General features: G+C 39.8%; 1 protein-coding gene across 1 annotated transcript in view; it reads left to right on the forward strand.

The window, feature by feature from the left end:
• Nucleotides 1–27044, forward strand: part of LAMA3 (laminin subunit alpha 3) — a 100984-nt gene that overhangs the window by 21146 nt on the left and 52794 nt on the right. Inside the window, exons 9-28 of the mRNA XM_031066606.1 lie at nucleotides 3008–3098; nucleotides 4086–4217; nucleotides 5627–5689; nucleotides 6781–6822; nucleotides 6954–7091; nucleotides 7936–8070; nucleotides 10507–10641; nucleotides 11043–11089; nucleotides 11871–11970; nucleotides 13128–13180; nucleotides 13573–13678; nucleotides 14607–14706; nucleotides 15137–15293; nucleotides 17452–17584; nucleotides 18993–19135; nucleotides 20356–20456; nucleotides 20576–20729; nucleotides 22078–22238; nucleotides 24158–24266; nucleotides 25744–25841. Of these exons, the coding sequence (XP_030922466.1) occupies nucleotides 3008–3098; nucleotides 4086–4217; nucleotides 5627–5689; nucleotides 6781–6822; nucleotides 6954–7091; nucleotides 7936–8070; nucleotides 10507–10641; nucleotides 11043–11089; nucleotides 11871–11970; nucleotides 13128–13180; nucleotides 13573–13678; nucleotides 14607–14706; nucleotides 15137–15293; nucleotides 17452–17584; nucleotides 18993–19135; nucleotides 20356–20456; nucleotides 20576–20729; nucleotides 22078–22238; nucleotides 24158–24266; nucleotides 25744–25841 (2198 nt within the window). The remainder of the gene's footprint in view (nucleotides 1–3007; nucleotides 3099–4085; nucleotides 4218–5626; nucleotides 5690–6780; nucleotides 6823–6953; nucleotides 7092–7935; nucleotides 8071–10506; nucleotides 10642–11042; nucleotides 11090–11870; nucleotides 11971–13127; nucleotides 13181–13572; nucleotides 13679–14606; nucleotides 14707–15136; nucleotides 15294–17451; nucleotides 17585–18992; nucleotides 19136–20355; nucleotides 20457–20575; nucleotides 20730–22077; nucleotides 22239–24157; nucleotides 24267–25743; nucleotides 25842–27044) is intronic.

Here is a 27044-nt window from a genome sequence, read left to right on the forward strand (position 1 = left end):
CTTGTGCTGTGCTTACATGAGAAGAGTTGGTTCTGTCTTTTGTGTTGAGGAAAGATGCCTTAGGCAGGGGAGAACGGCCATCAGGCACCTTCTCCCTCCACACCAACCAAATTCATTCCGTCAGTTTCCCCTGCAAACTGAGTGGATGAGCTCTGTAACTATCTTGGAGGCTCCATTGGATTGAATCAAAAGTTGTAAATTTTGGATCAGAGACTTTACGCTGTGTCTGTCATAAATGGATAGCACATTCTTGGAAAGAACAAGAATTTCTTTCATTCTGACTTTGTTCTGCTCTGGCAATGACTATGAGGAAAGATCAAATAAGACTCTGATAAAGATCTAATCTTGGCCTGTGGGACTGAACTAATTGACCTCCTGAGGTCCCTTACAACCTGAGTCATTCATTGGTTCAGTGATCTCAGGGTTAAATAAATCCAGACTTTCTTGGAAGTCTGTCTTCCTTTTGTCAGGTCATCTGATGTATGACAAGCAGCTGACCAGAATTTTGCATCGCAGGAAAATTATAATCAGTTCTGTTTCTTGTGAAATCTATGCATTGTGATTCGTGTTGTGCATTTTAAAATATAGCTGTATTCAAGCAACAAAAAAGGCAAATATCCAGTATAGATTATATTTTCCATATTCTTCCCACAATATAATCAGATATTGTCCAAAAGGCAATCAGCATTATTTTTACTAACATGAGTAGAAGAAATGTTCTTTGTCTTCCCGTTGACATTTCTGTGCAGAACTTTGTTCATACAGTCTAGTAAGATTTACCATGTTGGTCCTTTCTATCAGCTCTTTGTTCATGAAAGAACATTTCTTTTAATACTACTTCAAATATAGAAAATAGCAAAATTAGTCTAAATCTACAAATCCTAGTTATATGACTGCTACGAATTGTTTGTAATTAATTTTGTGGAAATTAAGTTGGATTAAATGAGTTTAAATCCAATTATAGCTTTCTTTTTTTTCCTTTTATTTTCATTGACAAAAGACATGAATTTTGGTTTACTTTTTCTGTTTGTGTCAGGGGAAAGCAAAGTTTTAGGAATGGATGCCTGAATGGAGAAGTGATATAAATGAAGTGTTGCACAAAAAGATAGAATCAGTTTCTTTAAAGTATGATGACAGAGGAGTTCTGGAAACCACACAATCCTACTCAGAGTAGGTCTGATTAGATCAGGTTGCTCAGGAACTCGTTCTTCCAAACTTTGAACACTTCCAGAGATTGGAATGCCACAGCTACTCATGGCAGCCTGTTTCAGTGTTTGCCTGAATGACCTATTTTGTCCCTAACATCTAATTGAAATTTTCCATGTTCCAATCTGTGCCTGTTACCTCTCATCCTTTTTCTGTGCACCTCTGACAGGAGTCTGGGTCCATCCCCTCTGTATTCTCTGATCCAGAAGTAGTAGGTAGCAATAAATTCACCTGTCTCTTCTTAATGCTGAAGAAACCCAACCATCTTCTTGGATGTCATGTGCTTCAGTCCCTCACCATCTGCATGGGTCTGCCCACAGCACCTGTTTTATCACAGAGGTCCATGAGGTTGATTTGGGAATATTTTGCCCTGGGTGAACTATGCTGGATATGTCCCATCACCTTCCTGTCCTTTGTGTGTTCTAAATTTGTTCACTGGATCTCCTTTGCCACTGAGCAATGGGCCCCTACCCCCATTAGCGTTTCTTTTGCTGCTCCTCTACTCTTGGAATCTTTCTTTTTGTGCTTCACCTTCCTTGCTAGTTTTAACTCTGGTAAGCTTTGTCTTTCTGAACTCTACTATTGCATATTTGGGCAATGTCTTTGTATTGCCATCAAGTAGCCTGCCCTGCTTCCACCTTCCATGCACTTTCTTTTTGAGTTTGAGATCAATCAGAAACTGTGTTTATCTGTGCTGACCTTCTGCCGTGCTTGCATGTTGGAAAAAACTGTTCTAAGGAGGCTGTCCATGAGAGTCAACTCTGTTGGTCCCCTGTCCCATCCAGGACACTTTTACAGGGTCTTGAAAAGCAGCTCTCTGAGCAAGGACAAATCTGCTTTTCAGAAGCCCAGAACTGTAGTTCTGTTTGTCTTGTTTCCTTGTCTTTCTTTCATACATTCAAAACAACTTCTGGATTACTTGCACCCTCCTGCATTGTCCTTCTGGCATCTCCTGAAGCTCTGTCTGGGCTGGGGCCACTGATGTACCCCTGGAGTGAGCAGAGGTGAAGAACATGCAGAGTCCTGAGTGCCCTGCTCATGAACTGCTCACCATTCCAGCCAGGAAATGCTGTGTCCCTGCTCAGCCCTGAATTGCAACACCCCCTAAGGAGGAACTAAACAGGGAGTGGGAGCTGGGGGAAATATTTTGGTTGCTCCAGGGCAGAGCTTCCTGCTCTGGTTTTCTGGCTCTCGTGTCTGTGAGCTCATCAGGGTGCCTCATGACCATGATTTACTCAACTTGTACTTGCCATCGCTGTTCTAGTTCAAATTACTTAGGGTTTTTTTCTTTTTCTGGTGTGCCTAAACCACATATTTATAGAGACAGACACTTTTCTAGTGGAAAATCTATTTTGTGCTGGCTGGACTGTTCAGTTTTTGGTTTCTTCTGGTATTGCTGATCTTAGACACAAGATGTTCAGAAATTTAATATGTAGTATAAGAAAAAATTAATGTTTCAGTTTCTTGAACAATATATACATGGTGATAAGAAAGTAGCCTAAAAGGAGATATTTTATGGTATAAAGAGTTGTTTTTTCAAAGGTTCGTTTTAATGGGAGGAGGGGTTTATAATGCTTTAAAGAAAAAGTTCAGCTGCTTTACGTGAGAATACAATGATTCAGAGCCCTGCAGAGAACAGGTGGTTAAAGAACACCACATGATTGACTCTTTATTGCAGTCATATTCAGTCTTTTCCCCTTCTTAGTTGTGTATAGAAACAGTGTAAAGGATGTTATTGTTTCTTAATTCTTCCAGGTTCCTCTCTTTATCTTGTTCTATCCTTTTGTTTTATTTTGCACAGCATAACACGGCTGGGATTAACTGTGAGAAGTGTGCAAAAGGTTACTATCGTCCTTACGGTGTTCCAGTGTGGGCTCCTGATGGTTGCATACGTGAGTCCTTCTTTATGGAGTATCTTCTCCTGGTGGCTTGAGGGGTTTGGGCTGTAACCAAGGCATAGGATGTGTCTTTGTGGAGGAAAAAATGAAAGGGTGGGCAAAAGATGTTGGAGAAGAGCTACAAATAAATTTTTGTGTTGCTTTAAGCCTTTTAAATTATATTCTTCTCAACTTATGTGTCATATGAGCATATTGAGAACAGCAGAAAGATAGAAAATAGGCCATAAAAGGGTACAGAGGAGATAGGATCGTGGAAACCTGGGATGCTGTTACACACACCACAGTGAGGAGGATCTCAGGACCCCTGGGAAGCCATTCTCATCTCCTGTTCTTGTGATCTTGTTTCTCTTAGCTCTCTGATGTACACATGAGCTATCCTTTGACCCTTGGTCACTTGAAAATTTTATTCTATAGCTCAAAAGGTTGCAAGGATCACTACTGTGATCTCATGCAGTGCTGAGCCCATCGACTAATAAGTGATGCAGTAGGGTAATTACTAATAGAACACTTGAAAAAGAACTGAGTACAGGTAAGAGGAAGGTGTTTGGATTACAAAGAGGCTGAAGGAGCCATGTGACAGGCAGGAGGAAGCTACAGTTAAGTTGTGTTTGGGGATTGAAAGGAGTGGGAAGTCAGCAGAGCTGTGGTCATAGTGTTGCGTGTAGTGTGTAAATCAAAGTGAATAGTGTGGTGCTTAGCCTAGACTATGGAGAGAGATGAGTGGTTGTCACAGAAAAATTGCTGTGGAAGAACAACATGCATTTTTTGGAATTAGAAACTCCTAAACACTCTAAGAAAATAACATGGGTTTTGCTTTTAAGGGATGCATTGGTGATATGTAAGTACTTGGGAAACGTTAACTCTTTAAATAATGAGTCATTCACATCTGCATGTTCGTTGTTACGATGCCATTGTGCACTCCTGTAAAAGGCAAATTGATTATTTTCCAAAGAGTGCCTAATTGCTGGTACTTTTATTTAGCCTGCAGTTGTAACTTGGAGCATGCAGATGGCTGCGAGGAAGGGTCTGGCCGCTGCTTCTGTAAGCAGAATTTCCAGGGAGACCACTGTGAACGCTGTGCTGATGGATTCTATGGTTATCCATTTTGTGTCTGTAAGTATGCAAGTAAAATTACCTCTTTTTCTGTATTTTAAATGTGCATTAAAGAATTATTGGTTTTCATTGCTCTTGACTTGGTTAATAAACATCTGGTATTTCAGCTTCACATGTTTGTGTTCTGATAAATCAGTTGTTACAATACTGAAGAGAGTTGGATTATTTAACAAAATGATAGTGACTTGAAAAACAGAGAATGTGCTGTGTTCTCACAATTCAGAAATAATTTGAGACATCAGGTTCACAGTCTGATGAGTGAGTTGTGAACTCCGGTCCTAAGGCCGTAGACAAATTGTTTAAACACGTGTCAGGACTTTTAGGGATAAAGAGTACCTGCACAGAGAAGTAGAACATGACTGTAATGACTGAGAGGGGGGAAAAAGGGTATGTGTTCTCCTTGACACCTCCTGGGATTTGGAACTTGCATCTCTGATAAACAATGCTTTTCCCATAAAAAATTACATATAAAATAGCTGAGCAGAAAATGTAGCATCAGAATTTCTGCATAAAGGCTTCTGACTCCATGAAAGGATTACCGAAATGCATCAGTGGGATGTTTTGTGCCTTCAGGAAAAAGACATGTATTTGACAGCTGATAAAAAACAAATGTTGAGATGGGACAAGATCCAAGGTCTCACTAGAAGAGAGGTACCACAATAGAAACACAAGAGTAGCGAAAACAATACAAAACAAGGGAAAAAAGAAACCCTGTGAAAATTGAATGTTGTTTGAATTCAGTGGCTGTGATAGAATATTGCCTGTACACTGCATTCTAGATTATCACATCTCATAAATGTTCTTGATTGAAATCTGGCATTTTTAAATTAGTTCAGCTCAGGTAGACATTGATCTGAGTCCCACTGATGTGTGTAGCTCATTGACTTTGGATCCCATCTCAATGCAAGAAAATGTAAGAATGGGAAAGACAATCTGGAGGACTCTCAAATAAAAGCTCCTAAGATGTACATGTCATAAATTATGGCAGTTCATGTAGCAGGTGGTAGTGCCGCGTAGGAGGAGATAGACCTTCAGCTGGAAGCAGGAAATGTGAAATAAATAAGAAAATCCTTAGGTAATTTTCCCAATGCTGTCTTGTGTAAGAAAGCTTTCTGCATAAAAGGATAAGGAGCAGGAAAGCAACCTGGTGTCATTTCCAAATGGTGTCTGGCCTTTCAGACTGCTTTTTCGAGAAGGGAACCTTGTGTCTGAATTGGGAATCAAAAGTGCAATGTCTCTTACCTCTTTCCTAAGAAAACTAAAGAAAACTAAGCTGAAGTTGGTTACTAGAGTCATATGAATATCATGCTCTCTGTATTGATGGTAGGTAACTTTATTGTTTGTCATGATTTTTAATGAATTTAATGTGTTTGTTTCCAATGATCCTTGCTGTTTCTTTTGTTTTAAAGATACTCCTGTATATCCTTCTACTTCTTCAGTTCCAAGTGATGCTGTGGCTGGTGACATAATAGGCAAGTTCTCAGTGGTTTTTCCCCATTTCACTGTTTTTCCCCATGTTGCTATTTTTCACTGTTTCAATGGTGTATTCTATTCTTTTGTAGAATAATAGAATCATTAAATTGATTTTTAGGTAGTAATTTTGCCTCTGTTAGTATTTATCTTTCAAGAGAACCTTTGTTCTTGCCAGAGGTTCATCATACTGTCATATTTATACCAAACAGTTAGGTGGGCTAGCTCCAGAAGGAGTTATGGATCAAAACAACTTTGGCGAGCCTCTGGCAGACATCTGCAGGAGGAGCTGACCATCCTGTTTGGTGCACTTAAGAACACATCCATCAAGACTTTCTGACATGTACAACTTTCTGACATGTCAACACACTGCTTTGTGGTGTAAATCTCTTTCTTGAGGCTAGCTGGCCTCTGCCTCTGGACTGGCCTCTGTCACCTGGCAAATTGTACGTTATTGCCCTTAGCAGTGAAGGACTTTGATTTCTAAGAAAGCTTCATATTTCTTGTCTAGCCCACTGTAAAGCTGCCTGAAATCCATACAATGATTCCCTTGGTGGGCTTCTATTTTTTAGCCTAGGTTATCATTCTGTGCAACAGAGGCATCATCACAGCTAACACTTAATCAGTTGCAGACATATAATAGACTTCACCTTGATACAGCATCCAAAATAATTGCCCTGGTAGGCCTCTGGATGTTCCCTGTTGTACATCCCCTTTTCTCACAAATTTTTTTAAAGGAAGAAGAAAAAAAATGCAAAGGAAAGTTAATAAATATAACTGGAGAAAATAGATCTTGAGCTCTTTACCATTTCAGTGAGCAGCATCTGAATTTGAGGACATAAAAAAGGCAGCTGCTTCTAAGTGGAAGTTCTAGTGGAAGTTATAAATTTTTGCTGTCAGACTGAGCACAATTACAAATTGTGGTTTTTTGAATTAGATTGTGCATGTAAGACTCAGACAAATAGGGTATTTTTGTTTATGAGTAATATTTACTAAGTACTGATCTATTTTTCTCTGCAAAATTACAAGGAATTCTGGGATTATATGCACTCACTTTGGTTTTTTTTTTCTTTTCCTTTCCTGTTTTAACTAGAAGGAGGCTGCAAACCAGGGTATTTTGGCCCCCAGTGTCTGCGTAAGTGGCATAGTTTCTTTGACGCTTGGAGTCTGTGCTCCAGGATAAATGCCAACCTTTGGCTTCCAAGGGAAATAAGAATTTTAAGATCATAATACTGCAAATGTTTTCTTTACAAATGTGCTCTTCAGCGTGCCAGTGCCATGGTGCAGGAGTGCTGGGCAGTGACTGTGATGGAAGTACCGGGCAGTGCAAATGTCGAACTGGATTTGGGGGTTTTTCCTGTGATACCTGTGCAGCTGGCTATTTTCAGTACCCCTTCTGCCAGGGTAAGCCAAACATTCCCTTTTGGCAAGCATATCCAAAACACCAAGTTTTATACTGAAGGATGAACTTATTTTGCCATGGAGATGTATTCATAACAGGCTCTCCCACAACTCACAAAAGACAAAGAAGAATAATGTGATGAGGGGAGATTTTGATCTAAAAATTCCCCTGTTTCCTTGGTGGCTGTCTGCTGTTTGATGCAGCTGCCAGACTCTAGTTTGTGTTTGGATTTAGTAACATTGATTAAACTTAGAATAAATTTGGAAATATTTCTGTTACTTATCCTTGGAGGTTTGTTTTTTTTTTAATGTACTTAATATGAGTTTGCAACCTCACTTTGATGCACAAAGCTACCCTATCTATTCAATACTATAAAACTGACTGGTTTTGAACTTTAATAGCTCTCTCTGTACTGTCTTTTTAGGCTATTTATTGACCACTCCCACCCGAGATTGTAAATCTAAACCATGAATTGTTTTGCTTCAGTCCCAGAAGTGATGGAACTACTCTCAATAGTTGGCAAACCACTTGGAATTGATAAATCAGACTCTCAGTGGGACCAGGCCAAGTGTAGTGCTTTGACACTGATAATTGAACTTTGAGCCAGCTTCCTTGCTCTTTCATTAATGTTTTCCTTGTTCCTGAATTGTTACAGATGTGAGCAATCAATAAAAGCTGTTATGAATCCATATAAATCCGATGGGAAAATTGTCATACTGTTGAGCATCAGGGAGCAGGGAGTTGCTTTTACTGCTATTTTTTTTCAAATGTATTTTTATTTCAAGAAAGATGAAAGAAGAGAGCCGGTACAGAGGCTGCCTCTGAAATATCTTTTCTCATTGGCAGTGTGTGAATGTAACTTGATGGGTACCCAGCCTGAAGTCTGCGATTTTCTTGGGAGGTGTCTTTGCCGCTCAGGGGTGGCTGGACTTCAGTGTGACAGCTGCCAGCCTGGCCACCACTCGTTCCCTGCCTGTCAAGGTAAGGCTGCTGATTGCATGTACAGCATCAAACAGGGCCCTGAAAGGGCAGACAGCAGTGCTTTCCAGGACAGCAGCCAGAGCAGTGTTCACAGCAGCAAAGGGGCAACTCTCTCTTGTGCTTTTCAGTGAAATCCTCATATATTTTAATTCTCCAATTTCAGGCCTTTTGTTTCCCCTTGTAGTCAGACTGTTTGAGGTGCCCTCAGACAGCACAGCTATCTTACTAATAACCAAAGCATTTGAGAGCTGTTCTCACATAGAGGCTGACAGCAACAGGGCACACTTGACTGCTGAGGAACCAGCATGGCAGAACTGTGAAGCACTGGTGTGGTTTTGCAGAGAGTCTTTGGGACCTTGTTTGGTACCAAAGTTTGTTCTGTAAATCTGAAGTTCTCATTTTGCCCTTCATGGTGGTTTCTCACTTGTTTTAAGATCATCTGACAGGAGCTAACCCAACCTATGTCCATGTAGGCATGAAACATGAAAGATTTCTATGGAGTTTCCCACCAAGGACTAGCCTGCTTTTTTAGAAGACAAGGAAATTAATGGAATATAAGTTTTGAGTATTGTCATGGCCTTGTGTGCATGCATCAAGTCCTACTTGGCCCTAAGTTTTGTCTGTCTTTAAAGTGAATGACAGAGGGGGCCCTTAATCCTTAGTGATTTTTCCATTGAGAAGGAATATAGAATATTGCAGTGTTCTGGTATGTGCTTTCCTGTGCTGATTAACACGGTTTATGTATAAAATTATGATTTGCTTTCTTCTCTCTTGTTAATTTTGGCTGTTGACTATGTCAGTCTTCCTTTGGCTTATGTAGTTGCTTATCTCTTATAAAGGGATAGCAGAATTCTTTATGCCCTCATTCCCTGGTTTCAGCTGGGGTAAAATTAATTTTACTCCTAGTGCTGTGTTTTACCTTTTTTCCCCATCTTCTCCCCATCCCATGGGTTGGGGGTAAGTGGCTGTGTGTACCTATTTGCCAGCTGGAGTTAAACTGTGGCACCTTGCAAAGATGGGCTGTGTTGTGTTACCGAACACAACGGGTGGAATATAGAAACACTACATGATTGTGGGTTTTATGGTCTGGAGTAGATGAACATTTTTAATGAAAAACATAAAATCAGGATTCTGCATTGGTACACACTGTTCAGTGGTTTTAAAATAACCTTTTTATTTTCCTAGAGCAAAATCAAGTAGCGATCTTAAAGCAAATCAAGCCCGTATTGAATATGTTTGATCTTTGAACACCAAAAGCTGAAAAGAGACATAAAAGCTTAAAAGAGCATGCAAAAACAAATTGTAAAAGACAGATAAAAATAGTTGAAAACACAGTCAGCGGGATTACTCAGAACTGCTGCAGTTCACAGTTTGTTCAGTTAAAATGAGCTGCCATGGGTTTAAACATAAATTAACACAGCATGCTGCAAGCTGTGGGGGAAAGTGAGCAGCCCAGCCTGCTATTCCTGTAAGGAATTGTAATCTTCAAAAGAGAGACGGATCTATATTTTTTGGGCTGCTGTTACTAGAACTAATCTCTCTGGTCATGACTTGTTGAACTCAATAGAAGCTTTATTCAAATAAAGTGATATCAAAACAAAGCCTTTAAACAAAACACTAATACTTAAAATTAGGAGAGAATGCTATATGGTAGTCAAATGATGGAGGAGTCTAGTGTAGGTATTGTTCTTGGAAGCTTCAGTGTTTATATTTCTCTTACACTAACTTCCTAGCAAGCCCTATGTCTTTCCAAGCATCTTTAAAGTAAACACAGCAAAGTCACATGTCTTTGACTGCAGCAGAAAGAGGAACCAAAAGGGGGAACCAGAAACATGAACATGTAGCAGAAGACAATGTTTGCTTTGTATTTCTGTCAGTCAGCCATTTCTGGCAGTCATAACATCCAAGTGGTTAACTGCAGCACTTCATCTCGTACCTGGGCCAGCTGGGATGCCCAGATGGGGTCCTGTTCCTGTACCTGTGAAGTGTGACCCTGTGGAACATTCTGGCATCATCTCAAGAAAATAGCAGGTCTTGTCTTTAGCTGTTAGCCCAAAATACTGGTAACTCCATGAGAAGTTGGCTGTCAGAGTTGACAACATGCTTTGAATATATTTTTAAAATATTTTTTAAAGTATTTCTGTCATGTGACATTCTTCCCAAATGTAAGATGGATTTGTGTCCCTTACATGTGTTTTGCAAGGCATCAAACCAAATCTCTCAGCTGTGAGTTACAGAACTGCAAGAACCAAGATTATCAGTGGTTGAGGACACAATTGCAGAATAACAGTCTAATTTGGGGTATTTATTTTTGCTGGTAAAATGATGGTTTGTCTGGTTTTCTGAATGTAAATGATTGATTTACATTCAAAGGTAAGTTTTTTGGCAAATTCTAGATTTAGACATGTATCTGTTCTTTTTTATTCCTCTGTGCAGCATGCAGTTGTGATAGTGTTGGCTCATTGGGGAATACCTGTGGTCCTGGAGGGCAGTGTCCGTGCCGTAGTAACTATGCTGGGCTGAGATGTGACCAGTGTGCTCCAGGATATCACAGCTATCCCAGCTGCCTGCGTGAGTAAAAGCCTTCCCTACTTCTACCGGGGTTTTCCTTCCTATTTCTGCAACATGGAAGAAAATAAATCTTAACAAATATATTTCCAGTTAAAAGATTTCCATTTTGATGGCACAGGAACTTGTAAGAAAATATTTGTCAGTTCCATAGGTTAATGCTCTATTTTTCTAAGTGAATGGTTTGCATACAAACGCAAATACTATAAATCAGGCTAAATAGACATTTAAAAAATCATTATTAAGAGCTTCTGCTCTCTTGGAGTTTAAAGTATTTGAGTCTCTCCAAGGTAACCGTATTAAAAAGTCCTTTCAAGCTCACACCGGCTACATTGTGCTTCTGCACTACTGCATTCCACAGCCTCTGTTTTCAAAAGATCTTTCGATGTGTTTGTTTTATAAAGGTGTCAACAGCGAGTGTGACCCTGCAGGTAGCATTGGTTCTCACTTTGTAAGTATTCTGCCACAGCAGCTGACAGTGCATGTTAATCATTCATGTGTCTTTGCTGAACACATCCAGCTCATTACTCAAGCCCTGAAGCCTGCTCTTAGGCTCTAAAAGAATTGCAGGAGCTTGTTTGAAGGGTAGGAGTAGGAATTAACTTTGTGTTTTGCTTTTTGATCATACCAGTGCGAAACCTTGTCAAGGATGGGGGTTTTTTATCTTTTATATATAGGATATGCAATCTGTTTATGTCTTTTTGGTATACTCTAAACACTAACATATGCATGAAGGTATAAGCTTGTGCATGTCTCAAAGACCTTCTGGGTCTGGGTTGCTACAGGCCTTTCAGCATCAAATTATTCATGAAAAATCATTGCATCTTTGTTGCCATTCCACTATTATTGTTATTACTGTGATGGTGGTTATTAAAAGATTACATGTGAAAATGAATTAGTGTTTTTAAGGAAATACTGGGGTTTATTCTTTGTACAAACCAGTTAATACTTTAGAGCAGTTTTAATAAGGCTATAAAAGAATTGGAAAGTACGTCCTTTGGGACTCTTAGAATAAATTAGATACATAAAAAATACACAGGGTGGAACAATCCTTTGCTGATATTATGAGACAGAAAAATCAAAGATGTCTGAATCAGCCTGAGATTCATGGATCTGTAAAAGTCAGTAAACTGCATGAGCTCTTAACAATGTTAGGGTTTTCTTAGTAGTAAAGATCAGTAAGTTTTTTTTATGGAGCAGGTAAACCCTTATTAGCTCCTTTCTGTTGTTAGGGATATTGTCAATGTCTCCAGCATGTTGAAGGTCCTACCTGCAGTAAATGCAAACCCTTGTACTGGAACCTGGCCAAAGAAAACCCTGAGGGATGTACAGGTATGGCTTCATGGCGTATCCCTTTGGCTTATCAAATGTAGTCATCTGTATTCTCTGACACTGTCTGTGGTGCTCTTTGTGACTTTCACAACTCTTGTCAACAGCATATTTCTCATACAGCTTAATTGTAAACCCATGATACCAGCAGTTACTTTCAGAAACCAGGCCATAATTTTATGGGTGTTTGCCTAGTGCTGAACTAGGGTGTGCTCTGAAGTTCCAATGATGTTCATTTCATAGGGCCCTATGGCAGATCTACTGGGGCAAGACAGGATTTTTACCTGTAATCCTGAAACCAGAATTTGGCTCATTGTTTTGAGGGGAAAAAAAGTGCTTTTTCACTTTGTTATTTCCTAGCTTGGAGTGTAAAGCCTTCTTGTGGCCTCAGGGTGTGACAGATCTGTTATGGTTTATATCTGTATAATAACCTGTGATTGTCAATGTTTTCCAACAGGGAGAGTGTGTTTTTAAGGCAGATAATAATAATTAATGAAGATTAAAAAGGGTAAAGATAAAAAAAAATCTAAAGTACTCTCCAACTGTTTCCTTTGGAACAGATTCCACCACAACAGCCACTTAGGATGAGTAGCTTTAGACTGATAATAGTTTCATTACGTTTTTTACTTTAGCTCTCTAAATACTTAACAACTCCTCAAATATTCTGTACTGCACTTTCCGTGTAATTCTCTACTTTCAGTCACAGAGTCGATACTGGGTTTGTCCAAACTTCTGGCTCGGCATAGTTCCTCCCTGCACTATTTTCTCCATTTCTATTTCGTATGGAGAGTTGATTTGGTCCCAGAGTAGCATTGCAGAATAGAAGGTTGCCAGTCAGACTGGAAGACACTGTTTTGCATCAATTGTCTGAACGTTTCTAAGAAAGAAAACAATTGTAAATTCAAACTCAATACTGTTTTTTGTCCAATACGAGTTAAATCACTTTAAAACATACCAGTAAACTACACATACTTAGGAGTCCTCATTCTTTCTCCTTCTCTTTTTCTTCTCACCTCATACCAGTCTGCTGTTCTGAACCTTCCAGAATAAAATCCACCTTGTGGCACATTGACTCAAAATTGCAGATTCTGGGTGGCAGGGTTTTTCCCTGTAAAGTATCATGTAAAGTATCAAGGTGTCTTTTTTTTTCATCTGTGCAGAATGTCAGTGTGATGTGAGTGGAACACTAAGTGGAGTTGCAGAATGTCAGCAGGTAAAGAGAAATTAAGAGAAAGACAATAATTAAATTGATTGTTGTTAAGATAAATTATTGTAACATTTGCTAAGGTAGAAATCTTAGCCTTTTGAACATAAAATACCTAGTTTTATACATCAAAGGATCAATTTTATGTATCCTAGGAATGTATAAAGTTTTAAAAAATTTTTTTCTTCTTGAGTTTATGTATTTTCTAGTCTGTTTCTGAAGATGATAAATGACAGAGATAATGTCCAGATAATGGGGGTTTTTTGTGTTTGGTTGGGGTTGTTTTGTTTTTTGAGATTAGAAATTTTTACCTCTCTAGAATTAGAGGGAATTCAAAGTATTGAGATTGAAGTTCTGGAAATGTACTGAAACATTTCTGATGAAATTTATTTTCTTCACAGGAAAATGGGCAATGCTACTGCAAATCTAATGTTTGTGGAGGTTCCTGTGACACTTGTGAAGCTGGTTATTATGCTCTTGAAAAAAAGAATTATTTTGGCTGCCAAGGTAACATGAATAAAGAACATCTAGAGTGGAACAATTGCACTTAGCACAGAAGTCTTTAGAATTCCCTAGGCAGTACTTTTAGAGTGGAAATGTTTGAATTACTCATGTGCACAGCATTTTGTGCTGGTGCTGTAACCTTGCTTGTGACTCCTCTTTTGCCTTTCAGCAGGGGAAGAACAAGGCAGATGTTACCACTGTGCTTCCCAGTCATTTTGTGCATGTCTTAGAAAACAGGGTGCTTTTAGACTGTGGCATAAATCTTGTTTAGGAACACACAGCCTTTCAATCCAGCTTGGAAGTTTTAGCCTTGACATACTTGTTCCTTAGTACCGCATATTATACCTCATTACTAGAAGTGTCCTTTTGTTTGTACCACAAGTCCTTTCTCCTGTAGAAAGTCATTCAGTGTTGTCCAGTGTCAGTTGATAATATGTGTATTGTATGAACACATACATTGCAATTTTGTCAGATTAAATATTGGGGTACCAGGTTTTGAAACATTAACATCTTGCAATTTTTGTAAGTTAGGTTTTAGATTTTGTGGGTTGTTAGTGGGTTTTTTAACATAATTATTCTTTGTGATATTGCTGCAGAAATTCTGACTTGCTGTGAACACATTTGAATAGCAGTTCTGCAAAACTGCAGCCCTCCATTTAGCAGTGTAGCAGAGTGTATTATTTGAGGTTTTTTTTTTAAGTGACTTTTGTCACATTCGAAGGAGAAATTATAAAGGAAACAGGCACAAACACGGGAAGCTCAAAATAATTGCAGCTTATGCACGTGTATTGAGTTGTGCTTGAGAGAGTCTAAAGGGCTCTGGGAGGAGGAAGCGAGTCATTAATGGTGTTTAATCAGGTGAAGCCATGGTGTGTTTGCTGATAACTTCCACCTCTCTTTTTCTGGTTGGCTTCTGCTGTTGGCATGCCAGGCTGCAGGTGTGATGTTGGAGGATCCCTCAGCCCAGCCTGCTCCCAGCCCTGGGGCAGCTGCCGGTGCAGGGCGCACGTCGTGGGCACCACATGTCGCGAGTGAGTCCAGTTGGGTTCCTGGCACAGCTTCAGCACAGTCCCTTGTTATGCTTTCATGTGACATTCTGGGTTTGTTGATGAGTAAGTTGGTAAATTGCACTGGTTATTGATATTAATTTTTCTGGGAAGTTTCTTTCCTGTATTTTAGTAAGATTTTCTGACTTGTTTCCTTAAATAACCAATACCAGTTTTGCAATATGTATCTATCAAGAGTTGTATAGGAAAATGTATCAAAGCTGTAAAAGCTTCTGGAAAGAAAATTCTCATTGCATCCCTCTAACCAGCTGTCTTGAATCTATGAGCTGGTGTCAGAATTTCTCAGTCACCAGTAGATCACCTCCCTTCCACTGCTTTTTGCCTTTGGATGTAGATCATAAATGACTGCTAATTCTTTGCTGATTTGTTGTGGGTTTTTTTTCCTTCTTGAAAGGCCTGAAAAAAACTATTTTTTTCCTGATCTGCACCACATGAAGTTTGAGATTGAAGATGGCACTACTGTCCAAGGAGAAAAAATTCGGTTTGGCTATGATCCTGAGGAATTTCCTAGCTTCAGTTGGAGAGGATATGCACAGATGTCCTCTATACAAGTAAGCTGGAATTTCACTCAAGACTTCAGGGTGAAAATGAAAACAAAAGTGCATGGCACATATGTCTTTATAATACTGCTATGTGTGTGGAAGGTCATGGAAAAAAGAGAAAAGGACAGGATCTGACTAATCCAAACCCTTTGGCACTGTGTTGCTGTTGGGATTAGTGAGTGTTGGTATTTTTGTCAGGTCATTTGCATGTTGCTTGTGCAAATACGCCTTCTTCAGAAATGTTCTTTGACGTTGTTTTTTTTGTGAGACGGCTGTAAAGAGGGAACTTACAGCTTTAAAGTCTATAATAGTAGGTGCAGAAATTATTGAATTATTGTCATGCCAAGGACAGTGGGAATGGTTGGCTAAATAGTTTGAATTGCACAGGTCTATGACAGTCTGTGTCCATAAGATTTTCAGGCAAATTCCAAGTGCTGTCACTGAAGTCATCTTACACTTGAACTTACATTGGGTAGAGAAGAGAGAGGTGCTAGCTTTTATTATGAATGGTACCTTCACATTACAGCAAACAGGAAAATGTGTAGTTCAGTAAAAGAAGCTATGAGCAGGGGCATATTGGCAACAATTCTTTTAGTTTCATGACAGACTACGAATGAACTAAACAATAGCTGAGGGAATAAGTAAATCACAGGTAGAAAGTCACCTGAGAGGGGCCCTTCTGACTTTGGATTGAACTGCTGATCAAACGAAGCAGAATTTCAAAACAGTAGATTTGAGAAATAAATGGGATTTGTTCACTCCCCTTGAAAGTAGGGCTTTGGTATAGTTGTGTCCAGCCTCCATTTTTCCAGGGACTAATGAATTACTTTAGCATGGGACAGAAGCACATAATCATTGCACAATGATTTCCTTTATGTTCTTTTTTCAGTCTTTTTTCTTTTGTTGTTTTGGTCTTGGTTGTTTTTATCCCAGATAATTTTTGAATTCTCAGTATTATTCCACATTCGTAAATGAAAGCAGCTCTTTGGTTTCTGTGATTTCTTAATGTCTGCTTTCTAATTCATCTGCTTTTTGCATTTCTTTTCCATGGGCGTTTTGTACAGGCTTTTTGTTCTGTTCTCAGATGCGGGAAACAGAGATAATGTTTTCATTTGGGGAAGCAGAGTGGACCACAGTGGTGGGGAGGTCACTGTGCCACAAATAGCTTGGAAAGGGACAGCATTTGCATTGTGGTGGGTGAACTGGTGGGAACTGGATAGCGAGGGGAGCTTTAGGATTTTAGATGGAAATACAGAAACCAAACCCATGAGATTGCACCAATCCTATTTTTTCCTGATCCACTGCTGATCCTTAACATGTCTCTTAGTTTTTCTGAAAACTAAATAATGGGGATGTGTGAATGCAGAGAATTTTGTGGGTCTGGAGGTGTCAGTTTGGCTCCAGGACAAGGACAGCATTCCTGGTATTGCAACTCTAAGCAACTTTAGGATCTGGTAGAGGATCAGCAGCTTCAGTGACAGTCTGGGGTGTCTGCATGCTGTGGGATCTCAGACTAGGATCAATGACTGTGGCCTGTTCCTTGGAAAGGCAGGAATATTAACAGCCATATGCCTCCTTTATGGTATGAGTGGGGAGAATAACAGTAAAATACTGTTGCTGTATCACACTAACACACGTTAGTTGAGCCTTCTGTGTCCTTCTGGATCAGCTGGTATTCAACAAGAGTTTTATTTCACAGGAGATTTTGTTCTATGCTCTTTTGTAAGCTGCCCATACCTTTTTGTCTTTGCCAAGTGGTTTTTCTTTCTCTGGGTGACAGTAACAAGTAATGTGCTTTCCATTCCTCCTTTTTCCCTTTCTTTTTTATTTTTCCCAGCCAGAGGTGGTTATGCCTATCACTGTGGCTTCCCCTAAGCTCTTCCACCTAGTCCTCCACTATGTCAGCCTGGGCTCAAAAAGCTCTAAAGGGAAGATCTCAATTGCTGAGGGAAAACATATTGGCACTAATTATACTTGTAAGTGAATTAATTTTCTCACTAGGCTTCCCTGTCTTCCTCTGTCATACACCAGCATTGCCATTCCAGTATATACTTTTCTGCATGTGCCTCTGTCTTGTAGGACTTTAGTCTGGTGCTTGCATGGCTTCTGTCTGTTCCTCAATTCAGCACTTTATGGCTGTTTTTGTTTATTAACTTCCATTTTTCAGAATGAAGTAAGGATAACTTTGAATGTGGAAAAATCAAACCTCTACTTATTTCGCATTATCCTGAGGTATATTAACCCTGGAGGGGAAGCATTATCTGGTCGTATATCTGCTTGTCAATCTCAGCCTGGAGCAGGTAGGTGTAACTCAGCAGTGCAACAGCTCAGGTGAATGTTAGATCAGAGAAGGCTTTCCAAGGTGCCCCTAAGTCAAGTCTTTAATGTTGCTTAAAAGGCATCACTTTTAACAGTGTCAGTGCTTTTGGGCTTCTCCTCGTATATTTTTGCCATGTAATTGATGTGGCTGTGTTTGCATGAAACTCCTGCTTGCAGTAGTAATCAGCATTTGTTTCTTCAAATGTTTGCCACACTTAGTACTTTCAGTTCTGAACTTGGAAGCTCTGAGCTGTGGATTTTATGAAGCTTTTAAATAAGGGGTAACAACATTTTGTTTGTTTTGCTTGCCTTTAATATTCAAGTTTTAAATGTGGCTTTTGCCTTCATTCAAAGAATGAGTAGGGTTTGTTTAAAATTGTGAACCCAGTCTACCAAGTTAGTTCTGATTACAGACCTCAAAGACGTGATCCCTTTCAGGCCCTGATAAAAGGTAATTACTCCATATCCTTTGAATGGTAGGGGCATACCAGGCCTATGTGCAGAATTATGTCTTACTATTCCTGCCTTATTGAGAGGAGTAAAATTATAGATCCTTTTAGAAATTCAAGTAAGACAAAACTGAAGACTTCCCAGACACCATTCAGCAGAGTGGCAAAAATTTGTGGTCATCACTGGCTTCCAGTGGCTGGGACACAGGGAACCAGATTTGGTCTGTGTCCAGGGTCTTCAAAGAGGAAACCTTTAATATTCATAGCAGTTGATCCTCATGACTTCTGTTTGACAAAGCATACCACAGCTTTATTTCTGTAGTACATAGAGTCACAGAATTTTCTGGGTAGAAGGGGCTTAAAAATCATCCAGTTCCAGCCCCCTGCCATGGGCAGGGACACCTTCCACTAGACCAGGCTGCTCAGAGCCCCACCCAACTTGGCCTTGAACACTGCCAGGGATGGGGCATCCACAACTGGCCCATCATCTCTGCCTAGAAGTTATCTGTCTGTAAGTAAATGTTTTAGATGGTGCTGAGAACCTACAACACCTGAAGTATTTGACCTGAAGTCACACGAGAATATGACATGTGTCAGTTGAATATATTGAGAATCAGTGCAGGGAGAGGTTGAATGGAAAATTATGAAAGAGGAAACTGGAAAAGGGACCATTTCACATATTGCAAAATTGGTCATTGCAGGGGCAGAACTCTGCTTTTCTGTACCAATTTGCTCAAGAGTAATAAGAATGAAAACATCAACCACTGCATAGCTCTATGTCTGGTCAAGTGCATTGCTAATGCATGTTGACTGAAAATCATTGATCAACTCCTGTCAAACAAAGTTTAATGGACCAGATTATCAGTCCAGCCCACTAAGCAATTAGAGACATTTTACACAGTCACTTATTTTTTTTACTTGATTTCTTTTTTTCTGGCAGGGGCTGCTCAGAGCAAAGAGTTTGTCTTCCCACCCAGCAAGGAGCCAGCTTTTATCACAATCCCAGGAAAAAGCTCCACAGAGCCTTTTTCACTGGCTCCAGGCACGTGGGCTGTCAGTATAATGGCAGAGGAAGTCCTCTTGGTAAGAAAACAATTGAGGAAAACAAGTGCTTGAGGGTTGTCATGAAGTTACTGCTCTGGAGTTGTGTGCTGGGAAGAACCCTGCAAGCAAGTGAAATTCACTAGTGAAAGGAACAGAATACAATTATGAAAATTTATACTTCTGCCTCTTATTTCTTCTGACTTTCTCCTGCTCTAATTTTTCTTCTCCTTACAGACTTTAAGTCTGTCTGGAATCTGTACCTTCAAATGATAAGGTATTATTACCATACAGCCCAAAGCATAAGTGCTCAGAAAAATAAGTAATTTTCATGTATCAGCTCTTGTGTCTAGAGCTTAACTCAGCCAAGGCCTTAGTTTCTTGACAAAAAAATCTTCATAAGAGCATTGTAAAATGGGCTGCATTATGAGCAGGTCAGTTTCTGACTGCTTTTATCCTCCTGCCTTTTCTCTGCTTTCATTCACTGAAAAACTGAAAAATTTTCTAGCAGCAGTTCTAAGAAATTGCTAGAGAAAGAGAAATTGTTTGAGATGATAATTTATGAAAAACCTTAAATATGTATGATCACACAGACAGCATACTGAAATTCTTACGTATTTTGTACAGGGATAAAAAGCAGTGTCTCCAGTCATTAAGCCTGGGGCTGTGTTAAATTTATGGAATACTACATGAAGTGCTATAAAGAGCTTGCAAACATATTTCTTGCTGAAATTGACAGTATTATTGTGCTGTGTTTTTTTACTAATACCTTTGAAAAGGTATGTATTAATAATCTTAGCCCATGTTCTCACATTAACAGTTGTTATATTTAAGCTCTAATATATTAATTTAAGTAAGCAAGGCAGAGCAAAGACTCACCCAGAGCTGAGATGTGTGCTTGTGGATTGCAGTCATGGATGAAAACTGCAGGCATCTGGCTATGTGTGACTGAGCTGCAGGGAAGCTCCCTTCAGTGCACTCTCTTGTACAACACATGATGGGAGAGTGGCTTCAGAGTTTCCCTGACCACAGGGCAGCTGCCTTTATGCCATTTTTCTGAAATTTTACAGGGTCAGGGAAACACATTCTGATGTTATTGCCTCAAGTAGTAACAGAAAAAGCCCCACCCACTTCTTGCAGATACCCTCTGCACAAATTGTTTATGTGATTAGTTTCATTCATTGTTACATTGTGAAAGGCTGGAGATGTTCTTTTTGTCATTGTTTGAATGCTTTAGCATTTGTTGTACTCTTTGTTCTTAGGATTACCTGGTGCTGTTACCTAGTGATTACTACGAGGCATCGCTGTTGCAGATCCGAGTTACGGAGCCTTGCACACATCCTGGGCCTGATTCAGCAGAACAGTCAGTAGATATGCTACACCCTAAACCACTGCCTTGGTTTATTTTGTTATCATCCTGCTGCACTTGGAAACAATAATAATCTTGTGTTTTGTTTTTTGTTTTTGTTTTTTCGGTATAAGCTGCTTGCTGTATCAGCATTTGCCCCTGGGCAGATTTTCCTGTGTCCTTGGCTCAGAGGCAGTGCATTTCAGACATGGGGGAGAATCCAGAAGAATACCTGTGCGACAGCCAGCTCCCAATCAGCCAGTGATGGCCCACATCACTGGAAGAGAGGTCAGATTCCTGCCTGCTAATTGCAGTCCCATCTGTGCTGTTGACTATAAACCTACCAGACTAAAATGCTTGCAGATTTACAGCTCAGGATTTTCAGATCTTAACACATCCCTAAAACTGACTCGGCACCAAGCTCTGCATTTTACACAAAACTGTGTAAAAGTATCAGTGTAGGCAGATTTATAACTGTGACTGGAGTGGACATTCCACTCTGGCAAAAGCATTTCATTAAATAAAAATCCTTCTCCTTTAGGCATACTGGCTCTTTTAGAAGAAATGACATAATGATTTGTCAGCAGAAATGACATACATACATCACTCTAAATTAATCTTTTTTTTTCTTAAATAGCTACACTTAGGTAAAATGTTTGCTTTAGTGAAAAACAAGCAGAAACAATTATGCCACTGCTGTAGGTCCTTTGAAAGCAAAGCATGTTTTATGAAATGAGAAGATGTACTAGAATTGTTTGGCAAAAAGTAAGGTATTTTAGCAAGTACGTGATAGTGATGTAAAATGATTATGGCGTCTATTACTGTGCTTGGATGGTTCTTTTAAAATATCAAGTACAGCAAGAATACTCACATGCCACAGGCTCTGGTGCCTCATCACTGATGCATTTGCAAAATTTACTGGTATGAATAATTGCAGTGAAGTCAAGAGGGCTGTTGACAGAATTATTTACATGTTTAAGTGTTTGTAGCCTAAGGAAATACTGAGAAAAATTTGAAAATAATTATGTAGTCAACTGAAGCAAAACCTTTGTAACCACAGCACTTAACTACTTAGAAGTATTTTGCATCAAATATTGTGTTAACCACTTTGTGCAAGAAACCTAAAAGAAAAACTTGATGCTTCGAAGTGTTATTTTTTGCTGGAGAACATACTTTTTCTCTTCAGGGAGTAGGGAATCAAAATACAGCATTGCTATAGTAGGAATTTTGTGTTCCTGGAAATATTTTCTTCAGCAGAGAAGTAAACTCAGTTTTTATATGTTGTTAAGGATAGCTTAGAGATGATGGTGACAAGTTTTTAGCATCATAACATTTCTTCGCTTTCTGCTGGGGAGAAGAGAAATAATAGTATAGCAATTTCCTAGGGTTATTTTACAGCTTTCCTAGAACTGTTATAATGGCAGCTGTTTCTTGAACTTGTTTGACTCTTGTTAGAGGACAAAGTGATATTTATAAACATTGTTTGCATTCTGCAGAGTGTCTTTTGTTGAGACGCTGCAGGACTGGCTCTGGACTAACGCTGACCAGTCCAAAGAGCAGGAAATGGGAGCTTCCTGCAAGAAAAGGGAGTGAAAGATTTAACTCCTTTTTTTGTTTTTCAATTATTTTGACCCAGGTCAGTTTAGAGATGACCATAAATGTTCCTCAAGTGGGTCGCTACGTTGTGGTTTTTGAATACGCCAACGAAGAGGATCAGATAAACACTGCAGAGGTAACAGTGCATAGCCCTGGACCTGTCACTGAAGGCAGAGTAAGAATATACAGTTGTAAATACAGGTAAGAATTTCTGAAGTAATTACTAAATGGTTAAATAAGCATTTGGAATGTAATTATGCTTTATGTATTTGAATCCATTTTACCATGTAGATTGTTCAAATTCTAGGGTGATTTAAAAGCAATTGCAGGATTCTGTGGATCTTGTAGAGGTTTTTAATTCTCTTTGTGCAGTCAGCTCATTAAATATTGCTACTGCTTCAATGAATTGTTTTCCTATTCAAAGGGTTACTTTTTTATTTATGTTTTTAAATCCTTATAAACTACTAATCTCCAAGTCCAGTGGAAGAGCATCACTGCTGGCTGCAGAGGCCTGCACTGATTTTCTTCAGTTAAAATTGTGTCCAAAGACTTTGGCTATAAAAAATGTAGCAGCCAGTGTTACAAGAGTATTCCCACTGTTTCTAACAAGATTTGCTGAAGCAGAAGTATAAAGGTCTCTGAAATTTGCCTGTAGTAATCCTCTGCTTGTTAGGCTGTAGGCAAGGTCTTCAGCCAAATGCTTCTTTATCCTTGTTGACTGATGAGGTTACTGCAGATGTTTCTGCACAAGTGATTTTGCCTGTCCTGAGTGAGATTGTCTTTAACACTTGAGCACCTCAGCTTATTTTGAGCCCTTGGGAGAGCCCACCCAGTGCCAGGGGACTACAGACCTGCAGCCTTTACTCCCATGAGCCAACTGCTTGGCAGAATGGAGGCTTAGGGATATTCAGGATGAAACTGCTCAGTAAGAAAAATTATTTTCATCAGCATGTTTATGATACAGGGCACAGCCATGTGGAGCAGTGACCTTGTCAGGTTATTGCTGGGGAAAGCTCTTATTTTAGCCTGTTACATAACACTTTGAGCCCCAAACTTCTTGCTATGAATCTTCCATTTTATTGGGGTTTTAGTGGTTTTTCCCCAAAACACATTTTTCCCCACATTTTATGGGCTGATTTTGAACATACTTGTTTGTTTTTATGATACATTGGAAATGTGTTCGTGGAAATACAAAGGAAGCCCTTGCTGCTTTAATGTAGTAATGCACCAAATCCCTTCTGCAGACATTCTGCATGAACTGAGTGGTCACATGGTGAGTGAGGTGCTGTGTCATCTTTCCCAAACAGGAAAGTGCAAGTCTCTTCTGATAAAAAATAAATCAAGCAATGACATAGTGAGGTACATGTAGATAACAGTAGCTTGCAGAATTTGTAATGTATTGTGCCAGACTTTCTTACAGCTCAATGAGCTTGAATATTCCAAATAAAACATGGTAAGAGAATAAATAATCACAGGCTTTGAGCAAATCATGAGTAAGGGACCTATATTTCTCTAGCTGTACATGTCCCTAGCCCTGAGCTGACCTTTTTTCTGATATATGCTTTAAACAAGAGTGAAAATTCCACATTCTCTGGTTTGTAGAGGAGGTGAACCTGTTTTTTCACTTGCATTGAGGAGTATCTCAGCATACAGAATAGCTTCCTAAGATCAGGCCTTGTCCAGCTGCCACTGTGTGTGCAACAGCTGCTGATTCACATCCTCAGAGGCACATGGCAGTGGTGGAAAGGAGCTTACACCACAAGGAGCATGGCCCAGGCCATGAGAGTATTAGTTACACACATGTTACACAGTGTGAAAATGTCTGCAGGTAGCATCTATGTGTGGCTGTCTGTCTACATCCTACTTAAGCCAGTAGCTCAGTTGGGAGTCTGAGCTGAGATCTGGAGGCCACCCAGGATAAGTGTTTTGTACGTGGTAGATCCTGTGCCTCACTGGTGAGGACAGTGCATGTTCCATAGTGGCCACAGGCAGGTTAGTTATGGTCCAGCAGGAGGGCCAGGTGCTGTGGCTGGCCAGCAGCCAGGCAGTGAAGCTAGGTGACAGCCTAAACAACGTGGCAATGCCAGCAGGCTCATCCTTAATCCTGCTTTCTGTCTCAGTTTCCTTTGTCGCAGCGTTGTAGTTGATGACAGGAACCGTGTTGCAGCCTATGACCTTCTAGCAGACACAAAGATACATCTGAAGGCGTCATCAAGTAATTTTCTTCTGGTAAGTTCACATTTCCTTTTCCCTTTAATAATACTTGTTCCTTGATAGGATAAACAAAGATATTTGTCTCCCTGTGTTCACATTCTGTAAGGTAACATGTGAAATTATGTATGTTAGATGCTTGACTAGACTCACTTCATATACATCCCAGAATGCTGAGGCACACTTGTCGGTTTCAAAGACAAACAGAACTTTGCCTTTATTGGCAAGGTTTATTCCACCTTTCTTGTGCTTTATTTCAGTTCTCCTTTCTCTTCTACAAGTTTCAGAGGAAACATTCTGGTAACTTTTACACATAGTCTTTTATTGTCTTTTTTTATCTTTAGTTTTTTCCAAATCCTCAAAACCCATGTAGGAGTTTCCCATGTCTCTTACAAAATTCAGGTAATAAATACATTTATTTCAGGTAATAAATGCATTCATTAATCATATAGCTTTTAGGTATTTTAAATAAAAAGCCTTCACTGACCTCTTTTGGCCACACCAGGAATATACTTTTCTGGAGACTGAATTTTCTTACTTGTTGTTTCTGCTTTCTATTTTAGAAATACAAGGTTTGTTAAAATCTTGAGCTCCAGCCCAGCTAGTAACTAGTAGAACTAACAGCTGATACATGCTTTCTTCACTTCATGAGTCAGTGTAAACTAATACCATTTACATTTTCTGTTAGCTTCCTGCAGCAGCTGCTGTGCTAACAAGATCTGACCTTCACAATCTTTAATTGTAAAGGCTGCACTTAGCAAAAGATGGGAAGGGGGAAAAGAAGTGCTTCTGGTATGTAGACACTGATCATGAAGTCAGTGGCAGCATTTTGGGGTTGAGCACACTCATGTGTTCCCTTCATGCAGAGCAGAGAGGCAAATGGGAGCCACCTCCAATGCTTTTCCCTTATGTCCTTACCACTGTGGGTAAGGACGTGACTACCGCATGACTACCACAGATTCATTTGTTCATGTCCACAGTTAAAATAAAAAATCCCGTATGAGGTCTTGCTTCTTTTGAAATGAGTTCTGAATCCTGGGTGAGAAATCCAGGTGTCACTGAAACTCACTCTCATGGACTTTGCACTAGCAAGTGTTTTGTGCCTTTATTTGAGAGAGTCTGGGAGTTCCCCCGGGGTCCAAAAGTCTCAAAGAGCTTTTCCCTCCTCCTTCTCTACATTCCTTGCCTTGCTTTTCAGCCTTTGAGCTGGTCTTCTGTCTTTCTCTTTACCACACATACATGCTTACCTTTTAGTTATGTCTCTCCTGAACAGCCAATATTCCCTTGACATGGACAGAAAAATGCTATTTAACCCTGAGGCATTGAGTTGCATTGGGAGGTAAAGGGATCCAAAATCTTGTGGGAGGTCTATGACAGAACATGGCTTTGGGCTCATATCTCCCTATGCTAAAATTAGGCTTCATCCTTCCTGTTCAGGCCTGGCCCTGTTATTTATGATATTAATTGTTAATTGTGCCTTGTGCTTGTTTTTCAGCACAAGGTTTGCATTATATCAGCTGAAGAATTTTCTCCAGAATATGTGGATCCTAAAGTACAGTGCATAGCCGCTTACAGGAGTAACAGTGATGGAAGGTAACTTGCTTGGTTTTATCCTTCCTATTATCTGAGGACAACCTTGAAAGGTAGAATAAATGCTGTTTTAATTTTTTTGAGTGAAGCTTTACTCAGTGACTCACAGGTGATTTGTAGGCCACTTCTGTGAAGTAGTCTTTGTAAAGAAGCTGAAATGTTAGTGTCAATCTAGACAGTTTTTGCACAGAATTTTGTTTATAAGAGCCTTTTCCTGGCCCATCTGAACTTCCCAGTGCTGATATGTGAGAAAACACACATCTTTTATATGCCATCCAGTAGGACAGGTGTCCAAGCTGGAAAATCATTCCTACTTTAGTGGCCTGAAATGCTTACTGTTCCATCTGGAGTTTTCTTCTGCATGTTACTGCTTCAGCTGTCCCAAAATGGCTTTAATTTGTCACTAGGTGTGGGATGTGACTGCCCTTTCAGGCACAGCTTGGCAGCCTCAAATTACTCAACATGAAAAGCCCTGCTTCCCAAACAAGCCATTCTCTTTTCCCTGTCATTGTGGGGCCTCTAGGGTAGGTGTGCCCTCATCATTCACCTCACACAGTAATGCCAGCTGATCCTTCTTCTCCATCATACTGTATAGGACCAGTAATTAGGGGACTCATGTACTGCTTGGTTGATCCAGGCTGACAGCTCTTCTCTTGCTGTGAAGATCTGAACCTGGACCTTGCCTTCCCCAGTGGTCAGGTTTGGGTTGTGCAGAGCATCTCCTCTGTCCTGTTGATGCTCTTCCTCTCCCCATCTTTTGTTCTTTGGGACAGAGAGGAGCTGTCACTGCAGCTTCCAAATTAAGGATCTCCACATTTCAGTGCCTGTTTCACTCCCCCAGGATGTGCCTTGTGATGCCTGCTCCTGAAGCTTTCCTTCCTACTGATCTAGCAGTGGGAAGGGTCTCAAAATAAATGTCATTTGCTGGACTTAAGAGGCAAAAAGGGTTGGGGATTTGGTCTAATAATTTTCCAAATGGTAGCTTGTAATATAATGGTTGAATTGAAACAGAAAGCAGAAGAATCTGGGTAGTAAATTGGATAAAAACATGTGACTGTGCTTGGTTTCCAAGCATGCATAGCATTGAATCACAGCTTTAATTTTCCTGCTCAGTGTTACCACTGAGAGCAGCTTTCTAAGACTGAAGTCCTTCCACCAAAGTTATTTTGCAAATACAGGCATTTATATTTTGAGAAAAACAGGGAA

This window comes from Geospiza fortis, unplaced genomic scaffold (assembly GCF_000277835.1).
Source record: "Geospiza fortis unplaced genomic scaffold, GeoFor_1.0 scaffold53, whole genome shotgun sequence".
NCBI lineage: Eukaryota > Metazoa > Chordata > Aves > Passeriformes > Thraupidae > Geospiza > Geospiza fortis.